At 56.1% G+C, this 27,010-nt stretch overlaps 4 protein-coding genes and 1 long non-coding RNA gene across 8 annotated transcripts; 2 read left to right on the forward strand and 3 right to left on the reverse strand.

Moving 5' to 3' along the window:
* Positions 1–535: 535 nt before the first annotated feature.
* Positions 536–6,608, reverse strand: RIC8A (RIC8 guanine nucleotide exchange factor A). The gene is made up of 10 exons (XM_042904182.1): positions 6,164–6,608; positions 5,891–5,938; positions 5,216–5,803; positions 4,669–4,760; positions 3,758–3,908; positions 2,592–2,687; positions 2,362–2,506; positions 2,143–2,287; positions 1,675–1,794; positions 536–1,323 (listed from the first exon to the last, which is right to left on the reverse strand). Exons 1-10 carry the CDS (start codon positions 6,245–6,247, stop codon positions 1,203–1,205), a joined length of 1,590 nt encoding a protein of 529 aa, XP_042760116.1. The 5' UTR covers positions 6,248–6,608; the 3' UTR covers positions 536–1,202.
* Positions 6,609–7,916: 1,308 nt separating this feature from the next.
* BET1L (Bet1 golgi vesicular membrane trafficking protein like) lies at positions 7,917–12,857 on the forward strand. Of its 3 annotated transcripts, none has more exons than XM_042906227.1 (5): positions 7,917–8,055; positions 9,864–9,955; positions 10,235–10,291; positions 10,437–10,536; positions 11,451–12,857. In XM_042906227.1, the coding sequence occupies exons 1-5, from the start codon at positions 8,037–8,039 to the stop codon at positions 11,690–11,692; spliced, it is 510 nt and encodes a 169-aa protein (XP_042762161.1). In that variant the 5' UTR covers positions 7,917–8,036; the 3' UTR covers positions 11,693–12,857. The 3 variants fall into 3 exon arrangements, with proteins under 3 accessions (XP_042762161.1, XP_042762163.1, XP_042762162.1); XM_042906228.1 differs by lacking the exon at positions 7,917–8,055 and adding an exon at positions 8,229–8,479; XM_042906229.1 differs by lacking the exon at positions 11,451–12,857 and having other exon boundaries at positions 7,919–8,055; positions 10,437–10,711.
* Positions 12,858–14,073: 1,216 nt separating this feature from the next.
* ODF3 (outer dense fiber of sperm tails 3) lies at positions 14,074–17,876 on the reverse strand. The gene is made up of 7 exons (XM_042906808.1): positions 17,788–17,876; positions 17,270–17,386; positions 16,672–16,872; positions 16,227–16,328; positions 15,924–16,045; positions 14,999–15,139; positions 14,074–14,401 (listed from the first exon to the last, which is right to left on the reverse strand). The coding sequence occupies exons 2-7, from the start codon at positions 17,376–17,378 to the stop codon at positions 14,312–14,314; spliced, it is 765 nt and encodes a 254-aa protein (XP_042762742.1). The 5' UTR covers positions 17,379–17,386; positions 17,788–17,876; the 3' UTR covers positions 14,074–14,311.
* Positions 17,877–18,066: 190 nt separating this feature from the next.
* LOC122200983 lies at positions 18,067–23,569 on the forward strand. Of its 2 annotated transcripts, none has more exons than XR_006194027.1 (2): positions 18,067–18,464; positions 22,244–23,569. It is a non-coding gene; the product is annotated as an uncharacterized LOC122200983 (long non-coding RNA). The 2 variants fall into 2 exon arrangements; XR_006194028.1 differs by having other exon boundaries at positions 18,071–18,114.
* Positions 19,066–20,388, reverse strand: SCGB1C1 (secretoglobin family 1C member 1). Its single transcript, XM_042906809.1, has 3 exons — positions 20,334–20,388; positions 19,529–19,728; positions 19,066–19,098 (listed from the first exon to the last, which is right to left on the reverse strand). The coding sequence occupies exons 1-3, from the start codon at positions 20,386–20,388 to the stop codon at positions 19,066–19,068; spliced, it is 288 nt and encodes a 95-aa protein (XP_042762743.1).
* Positions 23,570–27,010: the final 3,441 nt, after the last annotated feature.

Here is a 27,010-nt window from a genome sequence, read left to right on the forward strand (position 1 = left end):
GGGTGTGTGGGCATTCCTCCCACTAGAATAACCCAAGGATGGAGAACATGCCCCTGGATTCCCCCTGGAGGTGAGCCCAGTGCCACTTCCCACGGAGCACCAACACCCCTCGCGGAAGGGCGTCAGGCCATGTTCACCTGCTCCGGCATGTAACCACCCCGTCCCCACTCTCCACCAGGCCTTCCCAATAATGCCTCTAGGATTGACATCTAAGTTATGGAAGGCCTTAAGTCATTTAGAAACCTTGGCTGGCCCCCAGCCCGACATGTTCTCAGGCCATACTTCCTGCGCCTGCACAGGCCCCTTCTGCTGGGGTTGCCCCAAGGCCCAGCGTGGATAGCACCTCCAGGCACATCATCCTGACCCCTGGCTCCCACCCTGCGTGTGCTCCCTTGGGCACTGTTGCACCACCTGCCGCGCGTTTAAGAGAGTCCTCAGAGAGGGTCTGGTGGCCTCCACAAGAACAAAAGACATGAATGATGATCTAGGAAAAGGACTGAATTCTGAGAACAATGAAATTAATTCCTCACACACATTCTTGCTCGAAACTCTTTATTCCAAGATATTTCAGTGATGCTTTGTGGTACACGACAGAAATCCAGACTTGTGGTTTTACGAGGTGCGTTTCCCTTCGTGTATTTGTCTACGCCAGTGGGAAGCCCAGGATTCCACTGTCACAACCAGTGAGAGCTTGGCTGCTGTGGACACTTATAGCAGAGTGCTGAGCGAGGACCAAGAACGCACAGGAGGCTCCCAGTCCTGAGCTCAGTGGGGACAGAAATAGAGCATACCTTGAAAGTATGTTTCTGACATTAGAATACAGGGTCCTAGCAAGTTCTTTTCCTGTCAGCTGCAGCGCCTGCCTGACACAGAAGCTCTGGGCCGGTATGCCAGCCCTGGACATGCTTGCCTGTGCATGTGCCCATGCTCAGCTCCTGCCCCCAGGCAGCAGCCTCTGCACACATCCTCGTGGCACACGAGACCACCTCATCTGTGGAGATCATGGTGGAGTTCCCAGAGTTGCAGCAGGACAAGGCCCTCATAGTCCTAAAGATAAGAAATTGGACCAGAGACAAACCATTAACAGAACTTTGGAAGTAAAGAGAAAAGGGTCTCCAAGCATGGCTTCCCTGGGTCACAGTCCCAAGGCCATCTCTGGAAGCAGCACCAGTTCTGAAGGGGGAACAGAAGAGTGGGTGTCCTCAGTCGGGGTCTGAGTCGGGTTCCGAGGAGAGCTGCCCTTCCATGGTCTCACAAATGGCATCCTGCAGGGATGTGAGCTGACCCCGGGGACTCATCCCCATAGGCTGGATGACTCTGTGCCTGTGGGGGAAAAGCATGGTGGGGAAGGGGCACGGCATGTGGGGCAGAAGTCGGGTTCACCCCTGGCCAAACAGGCCTGAATCCAAACTGCTACCCAGTGGCTTTGAGACCTTACGCACTCTAGAATTCTTATTTCTCCAGGTCTCAATTTTCGTCATCTACGAAACAAATGTAATACCAACCTCAAGTCTAATCCTTTCCTGGGGCATTTCCTGTTTCCGACCTTAGTAACACAGCCTTGCTAAGCCCAACTTTAACCCCACTTCCTGGCGCTCACAGGACCGGACACGGGTCCTAGGCTTCTGTTCTCCCTTCTCCCAGCTGTGGGCCCCTCCTTGACACAACACGTACCTGGAGAGCTTGTCAAACATGTTCACCAGCTTCATGGCCTCATGTTCCTTCTGCTCCTCTGTCATGCCCTCCATGGGGTTGGGCGGTTCTTCCTCCACCCTCCCGGTCACTGGGTTTATGCTGCTTCCCAGGGGAGGGATTGTGGGGAACGCATTAGCGACTCTCTAGGACAGGAGGCGGCTGCATAGGGTGGGTGGAAGCAGGGCAGCCACAAGAGGGCTCTTTCCAGGAGCAGCAAGGACCCCAGCCCCTGCTCGGGGGATATCCTGGTCCCCCGACTGCCTGGCCCCACTCAGCCCACACTCACAAAACATCCTGACATCAAGACAGGTTACTTATGCGACCAGTGCCTGACTCCCCAAAAGTTCAGCCATCTGTCATCTTGTCCCACCCACCCTGTGAGGCCATATGGGTGTGGGAACAGGGACCAGGGTGAGTGAGGGGAGCTGAGGGTGTAGGGGCACACACCTGGCCTTGGCTTCTTTGTACTCCTCTGTGTCCGTGTCCTCGTCCTCCGAATACTGGCCCTCAGGCCGGCCCCCAGCCATGAGGCCCCTGGCAGCCAGGAGGCCAGCAGCGTTCCCGTAGCCCGTGTACTTGATGAATCGGGGCACTGAGAAGCAGGGCAGAGATCAGTGTGTGAGGTGGCTGGGAAGGATAGGCGCTGGGCCAGATCCTGCCACTCACCACTCTCCGAGCACAGGACGAACAGGAACTCGGCTGCCACTCTCTTCACGTCAGTATCCAGGTGCGTCATGAGGCGAACAAGCTTGTTCCGCAACAGCTCCCCGACCTCGGGCCGCGTCCTCACGTCCCGCAGTGGGGGCAGCACCTGGGGAGGCAGCCGTCCCTCAGCCTGGGCCTGCAGCAGCTGGGGTCTGTAAGCAGGGTCCCGCCCCGGCCCCTGTGCCCCATACCTGGGCCTTCAGGAACTTCCTTGCAGGGCGGTGCATGCGGGCACACTCCGTCAGTACGCTCAGCACGGGGGCCACGCTCTCTTTCAGCCTGTGCGTCTGCAGAGGAGCCTCTGTCACTGGGGCTGTGCCCCCACCTGACTTGAAGTGGGGGGGGGGGGGGCCAAACACACGCACACCAGATGGTCCTGGCAGGAGGCGCTCAGGAAGAGGCCTTGCCCTGGTTAGTCAGCTGAGGGGCCAAGACTGGGCACATTCTTGTGAATTTGTGTGAATTTCAAGAGGGCCACAAATGGAACTTAACTTAGGATGCACTCACATGCTCTGTGACCTGGGGCAAATAACTCATCTGCTCTCACTTCCTCGCCTACGTACCAAGGTTGCACGGGAAATACAGAGCACTCAGTTATTAGCACACCACTGGCACATGACCTGTCCTCAGAAAACAACAGCCACAACACAAAAAGAAAACCTCTACTCTGTGGGCGTCATGGATCCAGAGAGCTCCCGTCCTTCCCCGGCCCTCTCCCTAGTTATGTCCCTGGACCCCAACCCCAGCAGCAGCAGCGGTAGGGACAGTCACAGCCATCACATCCAATGCCAGGCGTTTGTAATCCAGCTCACAGCATATGTGCGCAATGTGGATTCTGGAGGTGTCCATCTAATCCCGCTCCCTTGCACTCTGTAGCTTGTGTGATGTCTGCAAGCTCCCAGAGAAGCTGGCCAGAGGTCTGGCCAATGTCCTGTGTGCAGGCCCAAGAACCAGGGAGCCTCTGGCTCAAGATGCCTGTGGGTCCCTGCAGGGATGCTTGTTCCCACGGGCCACCTGTGTGCAGCAACACTGAAGTTCTACAGTCACAAGCGAGGGCTGGGGACTTCTCAGATCACTCAAAAGAGAGCCACAAAGAGATCTAAAAGGTAAGTACTTTGTTTTAAAACTCGTGATAACCAACGAAATGAAAACCTTCAAATATGTGTGTGAGGGTCCCCATATTTCTCAGGGAGGAGGAGTCTGGTGGCTGGACCACAGAGCAGATGGAGAAATTGCCTGACTCACACTGTCAGGCTGATCTCCACTTACCAGTGGGTACCGTGAAAAAGCACGGACCACAGCTGCTGGGGAAAGTCAGAGCCACCGAGGTACCCACACAGTAGGTCCCTCTGCCCACCTGGTGCAGACGCTTTTCTAGGAAGCTGAGGAGGACATGAATCACATCCATGTTTGCTCCCAGGAACTCCAGGGAACCTTCATGTGGCTCCAGGGTAAGAAGGACGTCCAGACACTTGAGGGGCAAATTTCCCAAGAGATTCACTGTGTGGCTGAAGACAGATGGGGGAGAGGGGCTTGGTAAGTCTGGTCCCCCTGCACAAGTACAACCCTTGGTGCCCCCTGCAGAGGCCACATGTGATGTGAACTAGCGTCCAGGGACTTAATGGCCAGCAAGAGGCCAGAACTTAGAGTAGGACTAACCTCAGAGGCTCATCCCACTCAGTGGGGTGAGTTCCCAAGGAAAGGGGCACCCTCTGTCTGGGTTGAAGCACCACAGACACTCTTGAAAGCCAGAACCTGGGGGCGCCTGGGTGGCTCAGTCAGTCAAGAGTCCGGCTTCAGCTCAGGTCACGATCTCACAGTTCGTGAGTTCAAGCCCCACATCGGGCTCTGTGCTGACAGCTCGGAGCCTGGAGCCTGCTTCAGATACTGTGTCTCCCTCTCGCTCTCACCTCCCCTGCTCGTGCTCTGTCTCTCAAAGATAAATAAACGTTAGAAAAAAATTAAAAAAAAAAAAGCAAGCCAGAACCTGCCTAAACACAGGTCATGGAGAAGAGAGATGAATAGCCACGTTGCCCTGTAGATACCACACTGCCTGTTGCTACCACCCAAGTTCCAGGGACACGTTCCCGTCCGCAGATCCAGACACTTGTCCTGGTCACGTAGTACTGCAGAGACACACTGATGTCTGGTCCCAGCCAGACAGATGAAGACTCTCTAGGGTGGCGCCTAGCCCACAGCCAGAGCTGGGAAGCACTGTTCGGACACGCGAACACACTTCCCTTCCATCTCAAGAGGCTGCACCCTCACCCGTGAAACTCTTCTGTGCGGTCTCCAGCAGCAGCGACCATCATACAGTGCCGCAGAATAGTCCCCAGGTGCCGATAAAGGGCAGCATCTTCCTGACCAGAAAGAAAGGTGTTCTTGTGAGAGGAAGCACCGCTCCAGGATCATGTGCAGAGACCATGCATCTCCTCTACTTGCCCTCTTCTACTCTACCTTGAGAGTGTTTCTGTGATCAAGAACGTCACTAAGTCCTCTCGGGATGAAGTCACAGTGTACTCTAGCCACATGGTCACGGCCTCATGGTGGAAAATCTCCTACAGCCTCCCCACGCACCAAACGGCCCTCCTGCTAGGCTGGAAGAGCCAGACATGCCCTCCACCTCTCTCAGAAATCTTCTCCAAGGCTCCCTGCTCAAAATGTGCATCTCCTTGCCTCCTCCCGATAAGCTAAGAGCTCCACCTGCCCTCTCCCCATCTGATGCCCAGAAACTCGCCAGTATTCCTACAGGCAGACAGATCCAGGAAACGTCCACACTGCTAAGCTCTACCCACGGACTCAGGTCAGCCCTCACCTCATCCACTTCCCTCTTAATGGAGTCAAAGGTGATGTTGAAGAGCACTTTGAGGATCTCCATGGCCCGCTCAGTCTCCTGGGGAGGAAGGAGCTCGGGAGGGCCCCCATCAGGGGTCATTCCCAGTGTCAGCTCCAAGGCAGCAGTCAGCAGGCGCACCCCCTGCAACTCCTGAAACAGCTGCTGGCGCGCATCAGTGCGAAGTGCCGTGAGCAGGAAGAGGAGGCGCAAGTCAAAAAACTGGACTTCGTGTGGGAAGCTGCTCTTGTGATACAGCCCCACACGCTCTGCGAGCCTCACCACTAGGCGGGCTTCTGCGGCCAGCACCTGTGCCACCGGGCTGCTGAGCACGAGGTTGCACAGGCACTTAAGGGACTCGAGTACAACGTCCATGTCCAGAGGCTCAGGGACGGACCCCTCCAAGGCGATGCCAGCATAGGAGGCAAGTGCCTGCAGGCTCTGGCGGCTGGTGAAAGGCTCCAGGCAGCTGCGGTCTCTGGTCAGGATGCGGATGCTCTGCAGCCAGGTGACGCGGCGGGACGGTGGCAAGCCCCGCTCCAGGACCGCGACCAGCAGCTCTGCCAGTCTCTGTGGGCAGGAAGAAGAGCGGCTCCACCAGGCCCCTTTTCCCGGGACCTCCCATCCCTTCCCCTTTACCCCTCGGTCAGCACCCACCTTCCTGTCCTCCTGTTGGGCATCATCAAACGTGAAACTCTGGGAGTTCTGCAGAGAGACCCAGGGGCTCAGGGGCACAGATCCACACCAGGCAGGACCCGCGCTCCGTGGATGGGAAACCGACGGCGCCCCGCCCCACCCGCCCAGCAGCCAGCGCACCCGGACTCTCTCCCGGTAGCAACTCCTCACCGACTCGGCGCCCCGCCCGCCGCGCTCGCGCCCCACCCTGCCCCACCTCTTCTTTCGTGTACCACGTTCACGGCTCTCGCTCACCTCCCGGTTGTACGTGCGCAGAGCCTCCATAATCACATCCTCCTCTCCCGTCTCCACAGCATCCGCAACCACCCGGGGCTCCATGGCGTCCCCGGGATACCGCGCTGGGCGGGTGGGAGAGGCTTGGCTTTCCCACTCCAGGATGAGCCCGCTCGCTCCGCCCTGACTCGCCGCGCGGGGGAAGCCGGGATAGGGGTGCGCGGCGCCGCGGGGCGGGGCCCGGACTGCGCGCGGGGGAAGCCGGGACCGGCGTACGCGGCGACGCGGGGCGGGGTCTGGGTTGTGCGCCGGAGAGGTCGGGACCGGCGTGCACGGCACCTCCCACGGGGTTGTATTAGGGCTGCGCGCGGAGGAATCTGGGATGGGCACGCGCGAGGCTGTGGGGCGGGGCCGGGGCTGCGCTGGGAGAGGCCGGGATGGGCGTGCGTTGCGGCTCTGGGGTGTGTCAGGGCTGCGAGCTCCTTAAGGTGGCGAGACCTGGACCAGCTGACTGGAGCTTGAAGATTTTGCCCGGAGTTAGCTGGGGTTTCAAAGATCCTACTCGGTGATCGTCCGACTTTGGGGCCGAGTAGCCTCCGAACCTAACGGGACCCCTGCTTCTTGGACTGGAATTCCCAGCAGGCGAGGACCTCAGCCCGCCCTACCAACCCCTCCCATCCACGCCCCTCTTGATGGACCGAACGAGTGGAAGTCGAGGGGAAAGTCCAGGTGGAAAAGAAAGGACTTTGCAGCCCGGAGACCACCTGATGTAGTAAACAGGGGTTTGGGTGCCTACTGCATGCGAGGTCCCTGCTTTCGTAGAGGTTGTGTTCCAAAGGTGAACACAAGGAAACACGGACAAATGAGACGCCGATAGGCAGCCATAGTCCTGTGATTTAAGAAAAAAGGCGGAGAGCCTGGTGGGCCGCAAAGGGATCTGATGAAATGCCACTTTTGGAGACTGGACGATAAGAAGTGATCTGGGGGAAGGTCATGCAAAACAAAAAGAGCAGATGGGAATGGTCGTGGTGGGAGAGAAGCAGACCTCCTTGAAGCTTAAAGAAAGGGGAGAGTGGGGAGGGGTCAGGATGAAGGCAAAGCATTATTTTGTGCAGCAACTTCCTGGGTGTGTAACCCAGACACAGTCTGGCCTCGACTCAGCTTCCTCTTTTGAAAAGCAGAGATGGTAGAAACTGTCGTTTCAGTGTGTTGTTAGGAGGAATAAATGACACAGAGCAAACGCTCCAGTAGGGTGGGGAGGTATCCACTGTGCAACAAGCCTATGTTGAGTATCTCCTTCGCACCGCGCCCTCAGCGCCCGGGTGCAAAGGCAAGCGCCCGGTTCCTACTGTCCCCGCCCCCCCCCCCCCCCCCCCCGACCCTTCGTCTGGTTTATTTTCCTTCAGAGTGCTTTTACCCCTGCATCTTCTGCAGCGCCCGCTCGCCCCAGGCCTTGATCTCCACTTTGTGCCACCGGCAGTAACCGGGGCCGGGACTCCCACCGCAGCCTGGCGGAGGCGGATGCCCATTGAGACCCTTTCCAGCCTATCTCGCCTGATAAAGGGCCTGGGAGCGCTTCCTACGGAGGACCTGACCCCGCCTTCGGCGCGGTTGGCTGGTAGTAGTGTCTGTCAACGCAGTAATTGCCAGGGGAAAGCACCAACCAGCAAGCGGTCCCCAGAGCCGACGGCCCGTCCCCTCCCCTTGTCCGGCGGCGGAACAGACCTCAGGCGGGTTCGGCTCCCATTACGTCACCCCGGCGGCCGGACCTCGGCCGGAAGTCGGCGTGCCCGGGCGGAAGGGGCAGGGCCGCAGGGCCCTTCCCGCTGCTGCGCCACGTCCGCGGAGGCTGTGGCTGTGCGGTTGACGGAGACCCCGGCCGGGGCCGGGAGCGATGGCTGACTGGGCGCGGGGTGAGCGCGGGGGAGCGAGCCGGATGGCGGCGCGGCCGGCCGTGGACGATGCGGCTGCCCGCTGGAGCCGCCTCCGCCCGCCCCTGCCCCGCCGAGTGGCCGCGGCGGGGAGAACTGCCGGCGGGCGGAGCCAGGCTGCGCGCGGGGGGAGGGGTCTCTGGGGCCCTGCGGGTGCTCCTGACCCTGCGAGGTCGTTCTGCCTGGGGCCTCTGGCGGGCCACGGGCCACAGGTCCCGGAAGCTGGCGTGGGAGAGGAGGCTTTTGCGTGGTGGGGTGGCCTAGGCTGGCCCGTTCGCCCTCGGGGAAGCCCCTGTTCTCATCTGGGATTGGGATGCTGATGGCCTGTGTCGCTGGGCTCTTGTAACTGTTAGGGGGTTAACGAACATGAAGTGGTTGGCAGGACGTTAACAGCCTTTCTTTTGGGGTTTGTAATCATCAGTGATTCCTAAGGCTGTGCCTCGGTGGCATATTAAGGCATCCTGGCCGCCGCAAAATTGCACTCCGAACTTGGGGGGAGATGGTTCCCACCCGCCTGATGTGACAAATTCAGCATCACTAGTCATGGGTCAGGGCGTCCTGTAAGGTGTGGGGTGTAGAGGTGAGCAGACCTAGGGCCTGCACTCAGGATCGACCTCAGCCCCCACTTTTTTTTTTTTTTTAATTTTTTTTTTTTATTTTTTAATATATGAAATTTACTGTCAAATTGGTTTCCATACAACACCCAGTGCTCATCCCAAAAGGTGCCCTCCTCAATACCCATCACCCACCCTGCCCTCCCTCCCACCCTGCCCTCCCTCCCACCCCCCATCAACCCTCAGTTTGTTCTCAGTTTTTAACAGTCTCTTATGCTTTGGCTCTCTCCCACTCTACCCTCTTTTTTTTTTTTTTTTTTTCCTTCCCCTCCCCCATGGGTTTCTGTTATGTTTCTCAGGATCCACATAAGAGTGAAACCATATGGTATCTGTCTTTCTCTGTATGGCTTATTTCACTTAGCATCACACTCTCCAGTTCCATCCATGTTGCTACAAAAGGCCATATTTCATTTTTTCTCATTGCCACGTAGTATTCCATTGTGTATATAAACCACAATTTCTTTATCCATTCATCAGTTGATGGACATTTAGGCTCTTTCCATAATTTGGCTATTGTTGAGAGTGCCGCTATAAACATTGGGGTACAGGTGCCCCTATGCATCAGTACTCCTGTATCCCTTGGGTAAATTCCTAGCAGTGCTATTGCTGGGTCATAGGGTAGGTCTATTTTTAATTTTCTGAGGAACCTCCACACTGCTTTCCAGAGCCTCAGCCCCCACTTTTGGGTGTTGGGAGCTTTGCGAATTTGTTTCCTCTTTGGTCACTTGTCATCTCTTCAGAACCCAGTTCATGGGCCATCACTGCCAGGGCCTTTCTGCTTCCCTCCTGGGTGCTCTTCCTGCCAGAACTAACTATCCCATATATCCTTATGATGCCATCTGTGGAGGGATCATGCAGGTTCTGTGACAGTGTCAGAAAGTGCTAGTAGGACTGTACCCCTTTGGGGTGCCTAGATACGTTTACAGGACACGTGCTCACATGACAGGTGCTCACACGCACTATCCTTTACACAGCCCGTCACGTGTGACGTCCATGCACTGGATCCCGGGTTAGGGTTGGGCCCGCTCAACAGATGTGAGCTCAGTCCTCTGAGACTTCCAGCATTGGCTGGGTGGGATTGGAGTGAGAGCCCTGAGGCCACAAAGGGCTGACATGCAGGGGTCAAGGGCAGTGCTCACAGGTGGATGCTCCCCCTCAGACTCTCCCTTCTCGCAGCTCAGAGCCCCGCCGCTGTGGAGGAGATTCTAGACCGGGAGAATAAGCGGATGGCCGACAACTTGGCTTCCAAGGTCACCAGGCTCAAATCGGTCAGTGGTGGTCGTCCCTTCACCTCCACCTAGCACCCTGGAGTGGGGACCAGAGGGAGGGTAGAGGCTGGGAAGGGTTTCACGTAGTTCCCATCTTCCTTGTCTCATCCATGGCAGCGTTCATCCGTGTGAGGTCCAGGGGACACCTGAATCCTGATCTCTGCTGGTGGTACCGTGTCTGGCAGAGTTGTTGGCGGGGTCTGCTGGTCTTACGGGGGGTCAAGCGCCATCCAGTGTCCCTTCTCTGGCCTGACCTTGCCCCCTCTGTGTCCTGACCAGCTGGCCCTGGACATCGATAGGGACGCAGAAGACCAGAACCGGTACCTGGACAGCATGGTAAGGGTCTGCAGTGTGCGCGGGCACCGCGGTCAGCTCTGCCCCACACCGCCTGCTGTGCAGGCTCCCAGCGTGCCTGCAGCACCTGCGTGTCGGTCGTGGAGATCCCCCCCCCCGTGTGACTGTGCTGGGATTCCTCCCTCAGGACTCGGATTTCACAAGCATGACAGGCCTGCTCACAGGGAGTGTGAAGCGCTTTTCCACAATGGCGAGGTCTGGGCGAGACAACCGGAAGCTTCTATGTGGTATGGCCGCAGGCCTGATCGTGGCCTTCTTCATCCTCTCGTATCTCCTGTCAAGGGCAAGGACATGAGCCACTAGGAACTGGCTTCTGTGAGTGCCTGGGGCAACCAGGGGCTCCCCCTGCCTGGTGTCCTGGGCTCCAGAAGACCTACGTACAAAATACTCCTTTGAAACGATGATCGTGGCTTGGGAATCTTTTTCCTGTGTGACTGGGAGTTCGTGGCTTCCTCTGACCCCGTGAGCTCATGTTGGCCGGTCCCGCGTGTGTAAGGCTCTCTTTCCCTTGGAGAAACCAAGGCCCAGCTCTCTGTACTGTTCCGGGTGTTAGAGGCTCTGGCAGAGCAGGTCTGACCTGAGCAGCTGGGAATCCTGGACATGGCTACCCGTGGCTAGCAGCCTTCCCCTGTTCCTTGGGGCTTTGGCGTTTTAAGGCTCTGTCCCATCCTTGTCTCTGGGTCAGGCCACATCTGAGGTCTGAGGTGCCTGGAGCTGACACAGGAAGGGGGTGTGGCTGTGAACTTTGAGCACCATTTCTCCTCAGAGATGGCTGATACTCTTGGCTAGGGCTGCTGGGCATGGGTAGATCAGTGTTGAGGGTTCCGCCCTGAGGCCTTGCCTGCCCTCCGGACCCTCGGGAAAGGGCAAGGGGTCGTGGATGAAGGAGTGGACTGCAGCCTTGGCTGGAGGCCCTGGGCCCTCCCAGTCCTTCTGGATCTCACAGTCTTGTATCCAGGAGGAGAAACTCCCCATTTTCTCAGGATTCCAGAGCTACCCAACACCAAAGGTGTATTTCCGCGAGACCAGACCTTTAGAAGCAGTTCTGTCTGGCATTTCAGAGTCAGGCAGTGTGTGTGTTGAGGGGGGCACCTTCTGTGGGTCAGGACAGGAGGCTTCCCTACAAGGACTCTCTTCGTAGGACCTATGGGTCGCTTCTGGAGTGTCAGCAGGCAGCTTCCCATCCACCAAGCGAGGCCCTTTGACAGTGAGTACCACCTTACTGTGGGGACGCTTAGTTATTCTCACATCGCTCTGCAGACTGCCCTCCATGCCCACCCACCGTTCGTTCCCTGGGCCCTCACTGCCCACTTGGCCAGCCCCATATTCACACAAACCGAACCACAGGCCCAGCTGGACCAGTGGCATCTCACCCGCTGGTGAGATCTGGTGAGGTGTCGGCACCCTTGCTTGTGCACAAATACATGTAAGAAACGATTCATTGGCTCTGTGTCCTTCCCCGTCTTCTGTCATCCCAGGTACTCCCCTTACTCCCTGAAGACTGTTGGCGCCCTGTCCGCCTCCTTGCCCGGGTCACACACGTTGACCACACGTCAACTCTCTTGGCCCTACGTTGCTCTGGTCTCCAGCCCTGGGCACTGCCCCTGTGGCACTGATGCCTGCCTCCCCTTCCAGCAGGATTGGCCTGTATCCTCATGTGGTCATTCCATTGTACCTGCTGGCCCTCTGAGCCTCCTGGAGGAGGAGGATCCCACCTTCCTACTTCTGAGTGTTCTGTTCTGACTGCCTCTGCTCCTCCAGATGCTCGTTTCTCATCCAGTGAGGTCGGCTTACATGCCTCCGTGTCTCTGGGACTTCACTGTTTCCCCTTACTCCCTGGCATTCTCAGGCTCCCGTGGTCCTGCCTCCCTTCCCAGTCGCCACACTCTATGGCTTTGACTTAGTCCTCTGCTCATCTCACCTTAAATCTTGCCATGGGGGCGTGCCCACTGGCCACTGTGCTGGCAGCTGCCGAGGGCACTGCAGACACACCCTCACCCTGCATCCCCCACTCTGCCTGGGTTTGTGGTGCTGACTTCACTTTCTGAGAACATGCTCCATTGTGGGAGCCACACCACACTAAGCGAGCTGTGCCTGCTCGTCCTGCCATGGCAGGCTAGTTTCCATTCTGCACTTGGGTGGTCTTGCTGAGTGTTTTCTGCTGTCTCCCTGAGACCTCCAGCTGTAACGTTCTCTCCTAAAGTTTCCATCTCTGCTTCCAGCTATTTTGGGGTCTGGGTTTTAGTTCCTTTCTGATTGACCTTTTGGTCTCTCATTCTCGTTGCATTGGGATGGATTCCGTGAGGGGGGCCTGGCAATTCTGCCAACCTGTCAGAGGCTTCACCCTCTTCCTGCTCAGCCTTGTGCACTCAGCACCTACTTTTGTGCATAGGCGGGGTTTGCTGATGTTGGTGCCTGAGACTAGTAACCCAAGAAGGACCCGGGGACCCAGTCTGTGCCAAGGTAGCTGCCAGGCTCTATCCCGCAATTCAAGGACAAGGCATTTACCAATAAAAATTTGGAATAAACAGTTTCATGATGAAGTAAACACTGTCTTTGGTGTCCTCATTTCTTTGGGTGCTTGAGAGTTTCATCTGGAACTGACTCGGTCCACAGACAGGCCATGGACACTGCTGGTCCAGACCCCACTTCTTCCCTCTCTGGTTCTGCCTTGTCCCTGTACCCTCCCTCCCTCCCTCACTTGGCCCCTGCCGCCCTAGGCAGGTGGTCACAGGCTTACCACTTTCTCTGCCAAGTTTCTGTAACTCAGATAGGGTGATGATAGTATTACTCCCAAGGGTTAGATGAATAAATGTGAGGTGCTCAGAACACCGAACCTGACGTTCCTGCTGGGCCAGGGTCAGCAGCCATATTGTGCTCTGTGTGGCTATGGCTGGCAGGCTCACGGGGACAGCAGGCAGGACCACCCATCTTGAGGTCCTCAGCGACCTCCCCAAGGTCAAGGTGAAATCCAGACTCCATTCCTCAAGGCCTGGCCTTAGACTCCAGGCGGCCTCTAGAAATGCCTGTTTTGGGCCTCACTCGGATACCCCCTTCCTGGTCCTCGTCCTCTTGTGCTTCCTGTGTTGCCTTTGCTGCATAACAGATCACCTTAAAACTTAGTCACTTATAGTGATTTTTGTCTTTGGATCACTGTGGTTGGAATTTGAGACCCGCACGGTGGGGACAGCTCTCTGCCTAGAACATTAAGGCTTCAGCTGGGAGACCCGAGGCCAGGGCTGCTGTCACCTGAAGGCTTGCTCACATCCCCGCTGGTTGATGCTGGTGTGAGCTTGCGGTCCAGCTGTGCTGGCTGCCTGGATGTTGATGTGGCCACACCACGTGCTGGGGGCACACCATGGTGTGAAGTGAGCGAAGCGAGGGGGATACACAGGCAGAAGCTGTTTCCTTTCTATGTCATTGCCTGGCGTCAGGAGTCACAGTATCACTTTATTCAGGGTGGTCACAGGCCCTAGTCCAGATTCAAGGTGGGGACCCAGATCTCACGGTTGAGAGTGAGTCATGCAGGCAGAAGACCACATAGGAGGGGATAGGTGCTTGTGTGACCATCCCTGGAGTGTACGATGAAACGCGAGGTGAAGGGCCCGAGGCAGAATTAGGAGGGTGGGCGCCCGAGGGTCCCAAGCCCTCCTCTGCTCAGACCCCAAGCCCTGGAAGCCAGGGCAGGACCCAACAGCCTGTGTTGGGGGGGGGGGGGGGGCGGCTTTCTGAAAAAGCTTGATTCTACTGTCAAGACAAATCCATTACTAATGGGATCTGTGGTTTATTAAACATGTGGGCACAGCAGGAAACAAGATTAGCAAATGGGAAAGCAGCATAGAAAAAATAACTGGTCACAACTGTCCAAACAGGTATGCTCTGCCCTACAGGGCCAGGCTGGCCACAGCCCAGCTTGGGGAGGAGGCGTCCCTAGCCCACGGCCCAGATGTGGGAACATGATGTGCAGAGGCTGTGGGTGATGGGGTGCGGTGGGGGCCAGGGCTATTCCACATCCACCACGAGGGGCATCATGTAGTCAGAATGTTTGATGCCGAAGGTGACGATGGGGGCACAGGGCTTGGTCACTGTCACCTGGGGAGGAGAGGCTGTGAGAGGCTCTGGCACCCCTGCCCCTGCCTGACAGGTTCTGCCCTCCCTGGGGTTAGAGCTGCTGACAGTGGCTTCACTGTCCTTCCTGAGCCCTGGGCTCAGGACCAGCGCCAAAGCCACACTACTGGGTTTGGTGAGTGTTCTGCACACTAACTGTCACTGGTGTCTAGGGAGGCAGGACCTGCCAGCTGGGGAAATGGTATGTCAGGAAAGCCTAGCATTCTAGGGATGCATGGACACTGTGCCCCCCACAGACTCACAGGCCCTTCCCCCCCACACCCACTCTGGGCTTGCTCCCCAACTACTCCTCTGGCCTGTGCCTCCCCCTGCAACCAGGCTGTGCCCCTGCTGACTTCACATCCCCGAGCTGTATCCCCCAACAGCTCAACCACACAGGTTGGCCTGTGTTCCCGGCTTCCCAGGCTGTGCCCCATCACCCCCTCTGAGTGGTGCCCCTTCTCCCCCCCACTGGGTTGTGACCACCCCTATGCCCTCTGGGCCATGTCACCATCCCCACTCCCTCCTCACTGTAACTCCCCACCCCTCACGCCACCCCTCTGGGCCCTGTTCTTCCTGGACCTTCTCAGGGCTGTGGGCTCCTGGTCCTGGCTTGAGGGTCTTGTCCCCTGGGGGCTCCACCCGGGCTGCCATGGTGTATTGTGGAGCCTTGAACTTTGTCACCTGCACATCCGTCTGGCGGTAGGCTGCAGGACCTGGGGTCTGGAAGGTGAAAGAGGCTCAGACAGGCTTGGCCTGCCAGGACACGTGACCCAAAAGGGTAGGCGGCCAGCATTGGACAGTGCGTTTCAAGCCTTGAGTCACTGTGTGTCTGTGTGTCCAGGGGTCCCTTCTGTCTCCAGACAACAGTCACACTGTGGGATGACCTCTGTGTGGGACATTACTCCTCTACTGAAGCCTCACCAAGGCGATGACACCTCAGTGTGTGTCAGTCCCAGGCTTGTCCCTTTGGTGTGTGCAGGAGAGGCCCCTTTGCAGCTGGGGTTCTGTCCTGTGGGATTTGATGGCCGTGGGCTGGACTGGCGGGTCAGCAGTGCTGTGAAACCACTTTGGAAGTCTCCCCAGGCTCCTCGACCTCCTGAACACATGGCCACCTCAGGGCCTTTGCACTGGCTGTTTCTGCAGCTGGAACCCTCCCCCAAATATCTCACATTTTACTCCTCTCCTTCTTATTTTCCTGCATGCCACCTTATCGAAGGCTGCTCCCACCCTCCCTGCAGCACTCCATAAATCCCTTCCTTGCTCCACTCCCCCGGCACTGTCGCTATCTCCGTCCTTGTCCATTGTCTGCCCTTCCTCATCCCAGGAATGTAACCTGGGGGTGCAGGGGACAGGATGGTGCCATGCATGTGGCAGACACCGGAGGGTGAAGAGCTGATAGGTTTCACTCTGATGGGACTGGGTTCTGGGGAGGAAGGGCCAGATGGACTGTCTCTGGGGGATGAACAGTGCTTTGCCTGGGGCGGGGGGGGGGGGGGACCCTTGCCTTGTGAAGGTCGTCACTGAAGCTGCCCAGCTTGCTGCGGCCTTTGATGGAGAAGGAGGGTTGGGACGCCTTGCCAACGGTGTGGGGCCCCATGACCACAGGCAGCATGTAGGCGGCAGGGCCTGTGGGGCGCACAGGCAGCGAGTCTCAGTTGGGCAGAATCCTGCCTGCAGAGTCTCAGCTCCTTTCCTGAAGTTTGCCACTTCCAGGAGCGCAGCCATCACGTTACCTGTCTCACCTCCCCCCCCCCCCCCCCCGGGTCCCCACCCTGGTTGGATGTTGGCTGTCAGGGCTGCTGCACACCTGGAGTGCTGTCCACTCGGAAGGTCTTGGTTCGGGCAGAAATGGAGTGGCTGGGTGCTGAGTCAAACACGTGCTTGGCCGATTTCTCTGGAAAGTAGTCACCTGGCTCGGGAGAAGAGTGGGGGGCGTGCCGGGAGGGAATGGTGACCGAGATTGGTTAGGGGTGTCCCGGAGTTGCAGGAGTGGGCGGGACAGGTGCAGCTTTGGAGGGGGAAGGGCAGAGTCTGGTGTGGGCCTGGTGTGGGGACGTAGGCCAAGAAAAGCCCAAGTTAGAGCCGGGCTTGAGGGTCTCCGAGGGTGCTTTGGGCCTGATGATGTCCCTCAAGAGGAAAAAGAGGGGACAGGAGAGCCAGGATGCCTGTGCTCCTTCACACCTTCACCTGGACAGGGTGCAGTGGCCGCCAGCAGGGTTGGGCAGGTCTGCAGCTGGGCCAGGCTCACTTACCGGGGCCAGGGGTCATGATGGTCTTGGTACAATAGCGCCCCAGGATGGAGTAGGCAGGGCCAAGGTCCTTGCCAGTCCTCAGTATCTTGGGGTTCACGCTGTAGCGGGGCCCCGGGGAGCAGTTCTCCGCCAGGAGCATGGGGGCCCCGCGGAAACTGTAGGCTGGTGCACGCAGCTTGGTGGGTGTGTGCTTCACAAAGCCTGTGGGGCAGGGGTTCTGAGCAGCCCGGAGTAAGATGCCATCCTTCTCCCCACCCTATTGACCCCAGAGGGGTCGATGGGCTGGGAGTCAGGGATGAGCCCCCAGCCTTCCCAATGCCCTCCCTGCTCTGAGCCTCTCCAGGCCCACCCCCTGCCCCCACACAGACCCTCCTTAGGCCCACCTCAAACTTTCCCCAGACCCACCCCAGACCCACCCCAGGCCCATCCATGCCCTCCCCAGACCCTCGTCAGACCTCCCTGACCCTCCCAGAACCTCGCAGACCCGCCCCATGCCCTCCCAGACCCTCTCCAGACCCTCTCCAGGCCCATCCCAAGCCCACCTCAGAGCTGGCTTCTGCCCCTACCTCAGTCCCATCCCAGGCTCCCAGGCTCTTACCCGTGGTGGGTGGAATCAAGTACTTGGGTCCTGGGCTGCTGTAGAGGGCCATGATGGGCCCCCGGGGGCGATGGGGCCTCCAGGTGCCCACCCATACTTCCTCTGCCATGGCTGGCTCTGTCCATGGATGGAAGGGTGACCAGGTGCTGGGAAGTCCCAACTCCCCACCCTATCCCTGTCTTGTCCCCACTGGTGGGCAGAACTGCAGGCCACAGCCTCCTCAGTAAGGTCTTGAGCTGGGGCCTACACAGAGGTTATGCTTGGAGCAGTGGGCTTGCTCTGCCCTCACCAGCCTCCAAGAGGAGGAGCATTAGACCCTCATGCACAATCTGGGAAGGGCTGTCTCCTCCAGCCTCACTGACCACACTTCCCTGGCTCTGCAGGGGCTCTGGGTAGGTTCCTCCTATTCAGGGGATGCTGGGCACCACTGGGCAGGGAGTGGTGGGCAAAGGTGGAAAACTTCTTGGCTGAGGCTGTGCTGTGGGGCAGGGAGAGGGCCACTCCAGAGGGGCCCTTACCTCTTCAGTCCAGGAGCTGCACTCAGAGCAACCTATGGACCGGGCCTCCTTGGCGGTCGTCCCGTCGCACTGGCCTCAATGCCAGGCAGTTCCCAAAAAAGGGGCATGGAAAGGAAGGCCTTTCCCTCTCTCTCCTCTTCCCAGGGGGCTTGGAGAATTGGGTGGGGGTGGGGAGAGATCCTGGCCCCTGAGCTCTAGAATGCAGCTCTGTGGGACAGCAGGTTCTAGATCACTATCTGTATGATGAAGACAATGGCCTCTGCCCAGGGGACCCCCACCCTCACCAGGCATGGCTCAGGTCAGGACTTTGCTCTGCTCCTCACTATGGTGGGTAGGGCAGAGGCTTGGAGGGTGGGAAAAGGGACAGTGAGGTTCTGTACTGGAAGGTGAGGCCACAGGGCCCAGAGCTGGAGTGGCCAGAGAGCAAAGGTTGTGAGGGGCAGAGATGAACCTAGTCAGCCTTGCTCCCAGTGAAGACCACTGATCTGGGGAAACTGAGGCACAAGAAGGCTCCAGCAGTTGGGATCCTGGGTGAGGGTAGGGTCAGCGCTGGTTGGGGAGTTTGGGGGGTGGCGCTGAGCTGTTGCCCTTCTGCGGAACCTTTCCAGACCCTGCTCTCCCTCCTGTGCCACTGCTGGCCATGCCCACCCCTCGACCACGGGTGTCCTCAAGACCAGGTGCACTTTCTTCTCCACTTTGTCAAGGTTCCTCTTGGGGGTAGGGCTCGGGTCTGCACGTCTTCCAGACAGACTCTTTCCTTGGGTGACTTTAGGGGGAATGCTTTCAACCCCTGGACCTGTGCCAGGTGTATATTGTGGATATTTATTGTCTCGGAATGACAGTCTTCAGACGCAGAACGCCCCCAGCCTGACCTCCCAGTTCTAGCCACATCGCCGGCCTGGGGCTCTTTGCCCTGCCTCCTCTGACGCACTGGTCCTGCACCCCACCGCTGCCTCTGTAGCCCTTCCTGCGTCCACTCCCCTGCCTGTCCGTCTTGCTCTGTCCGCCTACATGGGGGTCTGGTGGTTCTGCCCTCTGTGTGGGGTTACTTCTACGTGCATGCTCTGCGGATGTGACCCTGTGTCTGTGAATCCGCATATCCATGTGGTTGTGTCCCTGGCTGTGGGGAGAGACAGGAGCCAGAGCCTGAGCTGCAGGAGGCTTTATTGATTGAACAGTTTTATAAATTTACACGCAGAGAAGTGGTAATGGGGCAGTGTGGCCATTGCTGCTGGTGTAGCTGGTCCTGTGGCTGCTTGGAGACATGACTGGGGTCCGCTATGCATCATCTTGACTGCCCAGCACTTGCACCTGGAAGGCAGACAGGTGTGGGCCAAGAGGGCTGGGGGGCCCCATACCTGGTGATCGATAACTAGAAAGCCCCATCCTGTTGGGCGGGTAGGCTCAGGCCAGCCCCTGGAGGACAGGAGGCTCTGGCACACTTCAGCCAGTCCCCTCCTAGCAACGGCGGAAGTGGTGCGTACTTGTATGTGGGTGTGCCATATGCATGTGTGTGCACTTAGGGGAGGCTGAGGCTGCTCTGGGGGATTGAGGTCTGGGATGTCCACTTCTGCTGACTGAGGCAGGTCAAGGTGTCTGTGGGGTGGTGGCTGTATTGGGGTGATAATCAGGAGTCATAGCATTTGGTGGAGGGCTAGTGGGGCAGGGCTTTGTGTCCTGCTGGGGCTGCAGACCTTCAGGGAATGGGGTGACCCCCCCGCCCCCCCCCCAGCCTTGGTACCAGCAGTTTGACCAGCTCCGCCTTGTGCACAGGCTGTAGGCCATCGATACAGGACTTGAGCTCCGTCAGTGCTGCCTTGGCATCTGCATTGACATCGTACTTGCCAAGAGGTCCCTCATATAGCTCCTCTGGGGACCCCACCAGCAGCGTTTGCAGGAAGTCCATGAAAAAGTCACTGTTGTCATCCCCGATGGCTAGCCCTGTGAGGTGGGGGCAAGGTGACACCGGCACAAGAGAATTCCATTCCAGCCCACCCCAGACCTCCCAGCGCTCCAGCCTCGGTGGTGTCCAGACCTTCTGCATCAATGCCCACCTCACTTGCCCCAGAGGTGCCCCCATGATCACCCTGCCTCACCTCCCCCAGGTCTTACTCCATAATACCCCCTAACTCTACCTGGCCACAGACCCCTCTTGTCACCCCTAGCCTCGGCAGCGTCTCCCACTCTGGGGTTCCCTGGCATTACTAGGGAAGGGGCGGCAAGCCCCTAATGTGGCTGGAATTCACCCTCTGAGTGAGGTTGGCTGACCTGGGGCTTGGAGGGTTGGGGTCAGGCTGGGCTAGGTTGGTGACATTGGGCTTGGTGACGCTAGGGCTGGGGCAGAGGTTGGAGCTGGGCTGGGTGGGGACTGGGGTCGGCGGGAGCATCGGGGGCATCTGCCCACATCTGTGTTCTGTGATGGAGGCCGGTCGGGCACCTAGGAAGGCCGCCGCCCATCCTTGTGAGGGGCCTAGTGCCTGGGTTTTAGCCCCCCAGGTTCCTGTCTGCCCCCACACATGGGCCCTGCTGGAAGCACACAGACTCACCGCAGGAGCAGAGCAGGGTGAGGGCCACCAGCAGGAGGGTGCTGCTCCCCTTCATGGCAGGTAGCAGAGCTCCCTGAGGAGCTGCCTCTGCAGGCTTTATGCCCCACAGGCGGCACCTGGCCTGGGGGCGGGCCCAACCTGCCCGTCAAGACCTTGGCAGTGAGAGCACAAGTTGGGCAGCCAGGGGTGTGTCCTCACCCTGGGCCCCCATGGGTGTCAAGGAGCAACAGGCTTAGGGTGCTGTGTGAGGGGCAGTCGGCTTGTGGTTGAGTTGAGTGGACGTGGGAGAAAGTCAGATGTGAGGTCGGTGAGGAAGAACAGTGGGGGCTGGGGCATCACGGGCCTCCGGCCATGCCTGGCTTGTGGCTGAGGGTGACAGGTTCTGGGGTTGGGCTCAAGCCTTTCTTTTTGGCTGGGAATCCCTGCTCTGCTCAACATGCCTCAACATGCCACTGGGGCAGGGGTAGGGGACTTCCTGGGCCTGAGAGTCTGGGTAGTGGGAGATGGGCCCAGGGCTGCAGGAGGCCCGAGTGGATAGCAGGGTCCAGGGGGTGGAGGTCGCCTCAGAGGGACTGAGGGGAGAGGATTCGGGCCACGCCTGGGGACTGGTGGGATTGTCCCATCACGGCAGGAAGCGAGGAAGGGTCACCCGAAACATATTTTCCTTCTATGGCAGGCGAGCCCCGGGAAGTGTAGGATTCGGGGGAGATGGTTCTATGTTAGAATGGAGATAGGAGGGGGCGCCTGGGTGGCTCAGTCGGTTAGACGCCCGACTTCGGCCCAAGTCACGATCTCACGGTCCGTGAGTTCGAGCCCCGCGTCGGGCTCTGGGCTGATGGCTCGGAGCCTGGAGCCTGCTTCTGATTCTGTGTCTCCCTCTCTTTCTGCCCCTCCCCCGTTCATGCTCTGTCTCACTCTGTCTCAAAAATAAATAAACGTTAAAAATTTAAAAAAAAAAGAATGGAGATAGGAGGCTGAGACACCTGGGCGGCCAACCAAACGGGCCCAGGAGCAGCTATTCCTGTGTGGGGCCTGGCCCCTCTGCTGTCCCCTGCTGCCACCTGGTGGTGACTGTTGGCATCCTGCTGGACTGGCATGCTCACCCTCAGGGTGCCCGTGAGGACTCAGGGGTTTAGCCCCTGGCCAGCCCTGGGGGCTCCTCATTCAGACTTTGGCGGGAGGTGTCGGGGAGGCTTGATTACCATGGTGACTTTGTTGCCCTGTCCCTCACTCACCTCCACCTGGTCCTGAGTCTGTCACAGACACCAGACCCTTGTCCTGTGTCCTCCTGAACACAGCTTCTCTCTCAGCCACGCAGGTGCCTGCAATTCTCTTTGCTGGCACACAACAAAATCCAGAGATGGTCTAACCTGTTCATACACGTAATTCCAAAAATACAGGACAAATAATGTGTACTGAGATCACCTGTAACAAAACAATGTGGCTGCATCAGTGAGACTGTACTCAAGGCAATGTGGAGCCCCGGTCCCCAAAGGCCCCAGGGGTCGTGGCTTCTGGGATGGCCACTTGGCAGCCTAGTGGACACACAATGTTACATTAGTTTCAGGAGTACAACATAGTGATTCCACAATACTCTTACTCAGAGCTCCCATCTGTCGCGTACAAAGTCATTACAATGTGACCGGCTCTATCCCCTGCGCTGGGCTGTGCCCATCACCATCCTTCACTCACTGGTCTCTGGCTGCCTGTTGTGTCACCTGGGTGGATGTTTAAAAGTGCCAGCCCCGGACTTTGACGTAGCTCAGAAGCAGTGTCCCCGGGGGTACCACCTGGGCTTCTGTCGTTCTGAATCCCTCCAGATGATTCTGACAGTCAGGCTGGGCTCTAATGGAGACCAGTCCACCCAGCTTTAATCCCTCTTCTTCTCCGTTTTCCTCCCACCTCTCCAGAGTGTTGTCCTGCTGGAGGTGGACTGGGTACCCCTCTGGCTGCATTTGGATCGTGGCTTTTCTTCTTCCACAAACCCCAGCCCCTGGAAGCACAAGCTGTTGGCAGTTGCCCTGCAGCCTTTCCTGGGCAGTGTCGGCGACAGAATCTCCAACCATCTCACAGTTGATGAGGACTTGAGCAGTAGAGTCAGTCTTGCTCATTACCGATCGTGGTGACTTTGCTTGCACATACCTAATCCACCTAGGTTCTAACCCCCTTCTCCTGGCCACCTCACCTTTCCTTCCTTCAGTCAGCCACTGCCAAGCTCATTCCCTGGCCTCCACAACACCAATGGCTATGTTCCTCCATTTCTACTTCAAGTGCCCTCCCTCTGACTACGTCCTCTGTTCCTCAGCTTGCTGCCTCTGGTGCCCAGCCTGGCTGACCGTCACAGTGCACACACACTTCCATGCCCTGGATTCACGGCACCGCCATTACACCGCACCCCTCCCTTGCTTGCAACTGTGCTCCCTCCCCTGTCTCCCCTCCCCCTAGTGCTGGATGACTCCACCTCTCTCCTTCCACCTACCAACTCAGCCAACCTCTTGTCAAGACTTCCCCTTGGGTGGGTCCTTGGTGCTGCCCATGACTTCTAGGTCTCCAGGGTGGGTGTCCTCACATCCTTTGAGATGGCTGTTTATCACACCGCCCCTCTCATCTGACCTTCTGGGCCTTGACTTGTATCTCACTGAGAAACCGAAGAAATCAGAAGAGAAACTACACACAGTCCCGACACTGCATCTATGTCTGCCTTTCTTTGCAGGCATATATCTGTGTGTCTTCATGTCGTATGCAAGGCCCTGTCTTCACACACCAATGGCAATGCAACAAAGGCCTCCCCAATGGAGGACTTACTGCCCCTCTCTCTACAAATCAGGGTTTTATCTCTACCGCGTCATGCATGTCAGGATTTATTATGCTCTAACATCACGTGATTTCAAGCAAAATACAGCAAAACACAAGTGCCTCCTCTTGACACTGGTGATGGAGGCCTCCCCTTGGCCCTTCAGACTCTCGCTGCTCTGCCGATTCTGGTTCGGTGCCCCAGGAGGCTCCCAGCTTCCGTTTTCTGGTTGGGTTTGGCTAACAATTGGGGGCAAAGAGGTTCAGCATCCATTAACATCCTCATTGCAGCAGTGTCTTTATTTGATGGAAAATTATATTTAAAATGTTCAATCAAAAAACTCCACATCTTATTTGTTCATAAGGTGTTTGGTTACAGTTTTCACAGATGTGCAAATGCCAAAATAATACTTGTTAATAATGGAATTCATTATCACAATCTGCATGAGCCTCTGTTCTTCTGGTTTTTTATTTTTATTTTATTTTATTAATGTTTATTTATTTCTGAGACAGAGCACGAGCGGGGGGTGGGGGGCAGAGAGAGAGGGAGACACAGAATCCAAAGCAGGCTCCAGGCTCTGAGCTGTCAGCATAGAGACGGACGTGAGGCTCGAACTCACAGACCGTGAGTTCATGACCTGAGCCAAAGTCAGGCGCTTAACCAACTGAGCCACCCAGGCACCCCTGTTCTTCTGGTTTTTTAACATTTATGCGTGCTCTCTGACCTTATGTGTCTTAATGAAAATGCATGGCATTCTGTTCTTGCACGGAAATATTAATATCTTTAAATATTGAGGATATTAGATAAATCAGGGAGTCAGACTATCTGATTCATGATGTTAATGAGCTGGGGCCACAATCCTTCATTTCTTGCCGAAACACTAGGAGCTCATCCTCATCAAGCATTCTCAGCTGGGCCCCTCCCCTTGATAACTACCCTATCTAAAAATGCATCACCAGTTGCTTATGATGAGCTTCCATTTTGTACAGAATAAAGAGAATAATCTTGAATTTAATGTGTCAGTTGTTAGGGAAGCCACAATTTTACCGCCTCTTTAAGCACACTGCTTGGGTCAGATGTTTTTCAGGCAAGACATTGTCATTAAAGAAGGCAGGGCTTTGACTAAGATCCTGGTGCAAGTTCATCATTCCAGGCAGCTGCTCCAGACCATTTTCTCACTGCAGCTGTGCCGTCAGGACTCGCCGCACAAAGCTCAGACTCCAAACTACATCTGTTGGCAATGTTGCTGTGCGTGGTTCAAATTGGTTCAGAGCTAACAGTTTTGTTGGCAATGAAGCTATAAACAAATTTCTTATTTTGCATCATCATCGTATTCAAATGACACATGCATTGTGTCACCCATAACAGTCCATCAGGTCATGATGGAAAATCTTTTGGTAGTTTCATTTATTCTGACTTCTATCACTGAACTTCCATTTCACTAACCAGCTCCTTGATGTGCTGAGAAGTTGTGTCTTTGGAAAGTTGTGCCCAAGCTCTTTCTATGCCACACCCAATATTTTCAAGCGATGACTTTGGTGCTTCAAGCCTGTGACGCAGTCTTCCATGAACATGTCAGCCTTCATGTATACTTGTTTGGTAGCTTGGTACCAAGGTACCACTTTGTCAAGAACCTGAAAAGTACTGGTTTATGTATGTGAAATATTAAAAATCTGGTGCCGCCAGCTTCTCAACTTAATACTCTCTCTCTCAAGGAATTTGGTTTGGAACCAATTGACTTATGTTTTACCTGTGACTGTGGCTCCAGTGCCGATAGTCTCATTGCCTCAGCAGCTAGTCTGTCACCACAAGTAGCACACTGCAGTTTCACCCTTTTGCTGTTAATGAACATGGGACCAAGTCAACAAGAGACTGTTCTCCCAAGTTCAAAGAACACGAACTCTGCCTTTATATCTTTGGGATTGCTTTAACTGTCATCATGCGATTCACTCTTCCTGTCCCATTCAGAAAAGCGGCACCTATTCTTGGCGGTGGAAATCTCAGTGAATTGTGCTTTCCTAAGTTAGTGTTAAAGTAGAAATTAAAAAATAGACTTGAATAAAAAGATAATTAGTTTAAGAGAATACAGAGATAAATCATAGACTGGGAGAAAATATTTACAGAGAGATATACCTGATAAAGAATTGTTATCTAAAATATACAAAGAATTCTTAAAACTCCACAGTAAGAAAACAACCTGGTTAAAAATTGGGCAAAAAGCCTAAATGGCCATGCCATCTAAGAAGATGTACAGATGGCAGATGAAGAGAAGTTCAACATCATATGTCATTAAGAACATGCAAATGAAAACAATATGAGATGCCCCTACACACCTGTTAGAACAGCCAAAATCTCAAAACATAGACAACACCAAATTCTCTAAGAGCCAGGGTCAGGATCAGGGTTTAGGGTGTGGTGATGTCTTAGGGTGATTATCTGGGCGGTCTTCAAGAAGACAGACCTGGGGTCCTTGGATGCTATATCTGCCAGGGACCCCTTCAGGGAGCCAGTCCAAATTGGATCTGACTGTTCTAGGTCTAAAGTTGCTGCCTGACAATGAGAAAGAATGAAATCATGCCATTTGTATCAACGTGGATGGAACTGGAAGGTATTATGCTGAGTGAAATAAGTCAGTCAGAGAAAGACAGCTATCATATGTTTTCACTCATATGTGGATCTTGAGAAACTTAACAGAAGACCATGGCGGAGGGGAAGGGGAAAAATTACTTACAAACAGAGAGGGAGGGAGGCAAACTATAAGAGGCTCTTAAATACAGAGAACAAACTGAGGGTTGATGGGGTGTGGGGAGACGGGAAAGTGGGTGATGGGCATTGGGGAGGGCACTTGTTGGGATGAGCACTGGGCATTGTATGTGATGAACCATGGAGATCTACTCCCAAAACAAAGAGCACATTTTACACACTGTATGTTAATCAATTTGACAGTAAATTATATTAAAAAATAAATAGATAAATAAAAAATAAAGTTGCTGCCTGAGAAAGATTTTTGGGGTTGTATGCCTCCACCCAGAAGGCAAAGCAGACTAGCCCTGGTTCCACAGACTTGTAGGGCACAGGCTGCCCTCTGCAGGCCGAGGGGGTGTGTAGTGTGCAAGCTGGGCGGGTCCAGGGAGCTGGAACAGGGCAGCTGTAGGGACAGGCCATGCCTGTCCCAAGGAGCTGATTATTTGGGGGCACCAGACATCTGCCTGATTCCAAGACTTATCCTACTCAAATGCACACATTTCCCCTGAAGACAGAGCTGGAGAAAGGTGCACTGCCTTGCCAGCATCAGACTCCACAAACTTGCTGGGGTTTCCTCTGATAAAACAGCTGGGAGCACTGATTGCTGTGGAAGTCAGCATCCCCAGCATGCGGTCAGTTCAGATGTGGGCTGACTGATGCCAGTTTAAATCTGCCACTGTGAAATGATTTTGGGGGTGCACTGCCTCCTTTCAAATGGTTATACACTTTGGTGGGGGCAGTCTGAACTCCACTGACTTGTTGGGTCCTGGATGCACCAGGCTGGCTGATCAGTGTGTACTGTGCACACATCTCCCACACAACTATTTACCCAGGGAATCTGTACAGAGAAAAGTTCAGGAGAAGACTGGTCTCAGGAGCGGGCAGTTGAGGATGCATGGAATCTACCCATTTCCAAGCCTGAACCAACACAAATGACCTATTCTCTTGAAGGCTGAACTGGAGGAGAGTGGACCTCTTTGTCAGGATGCAGCTTGATTGACAGGCTTTGTTATTGTCCTATAAGAGATGCTTGTGAGACTTGAGGGTTGAAGAAGCAAGGGTTAGGGTTAGGGTTAGGGTTAGGTGTTATGGGTTAGGGTTAAAGTTAAGGTTAGGGGTTAGGATTAGGGTTAGGGAT

Source organism: Panthera leo, chromosome D1, assembly GCF_018350215.1.
Source record: "Panthera leo isolate Ple1 chromosome D1, P.leo_Ple1_pat1.1, whole genome shotgun sequence".
In the NCBI taxonomy this organism is placed as follows: domain Eukaryota; kingdom Metazoa; phylum Chordata; class Mammalia; order Carnivora; family Felidae; genus Panthera; species Panthera leo.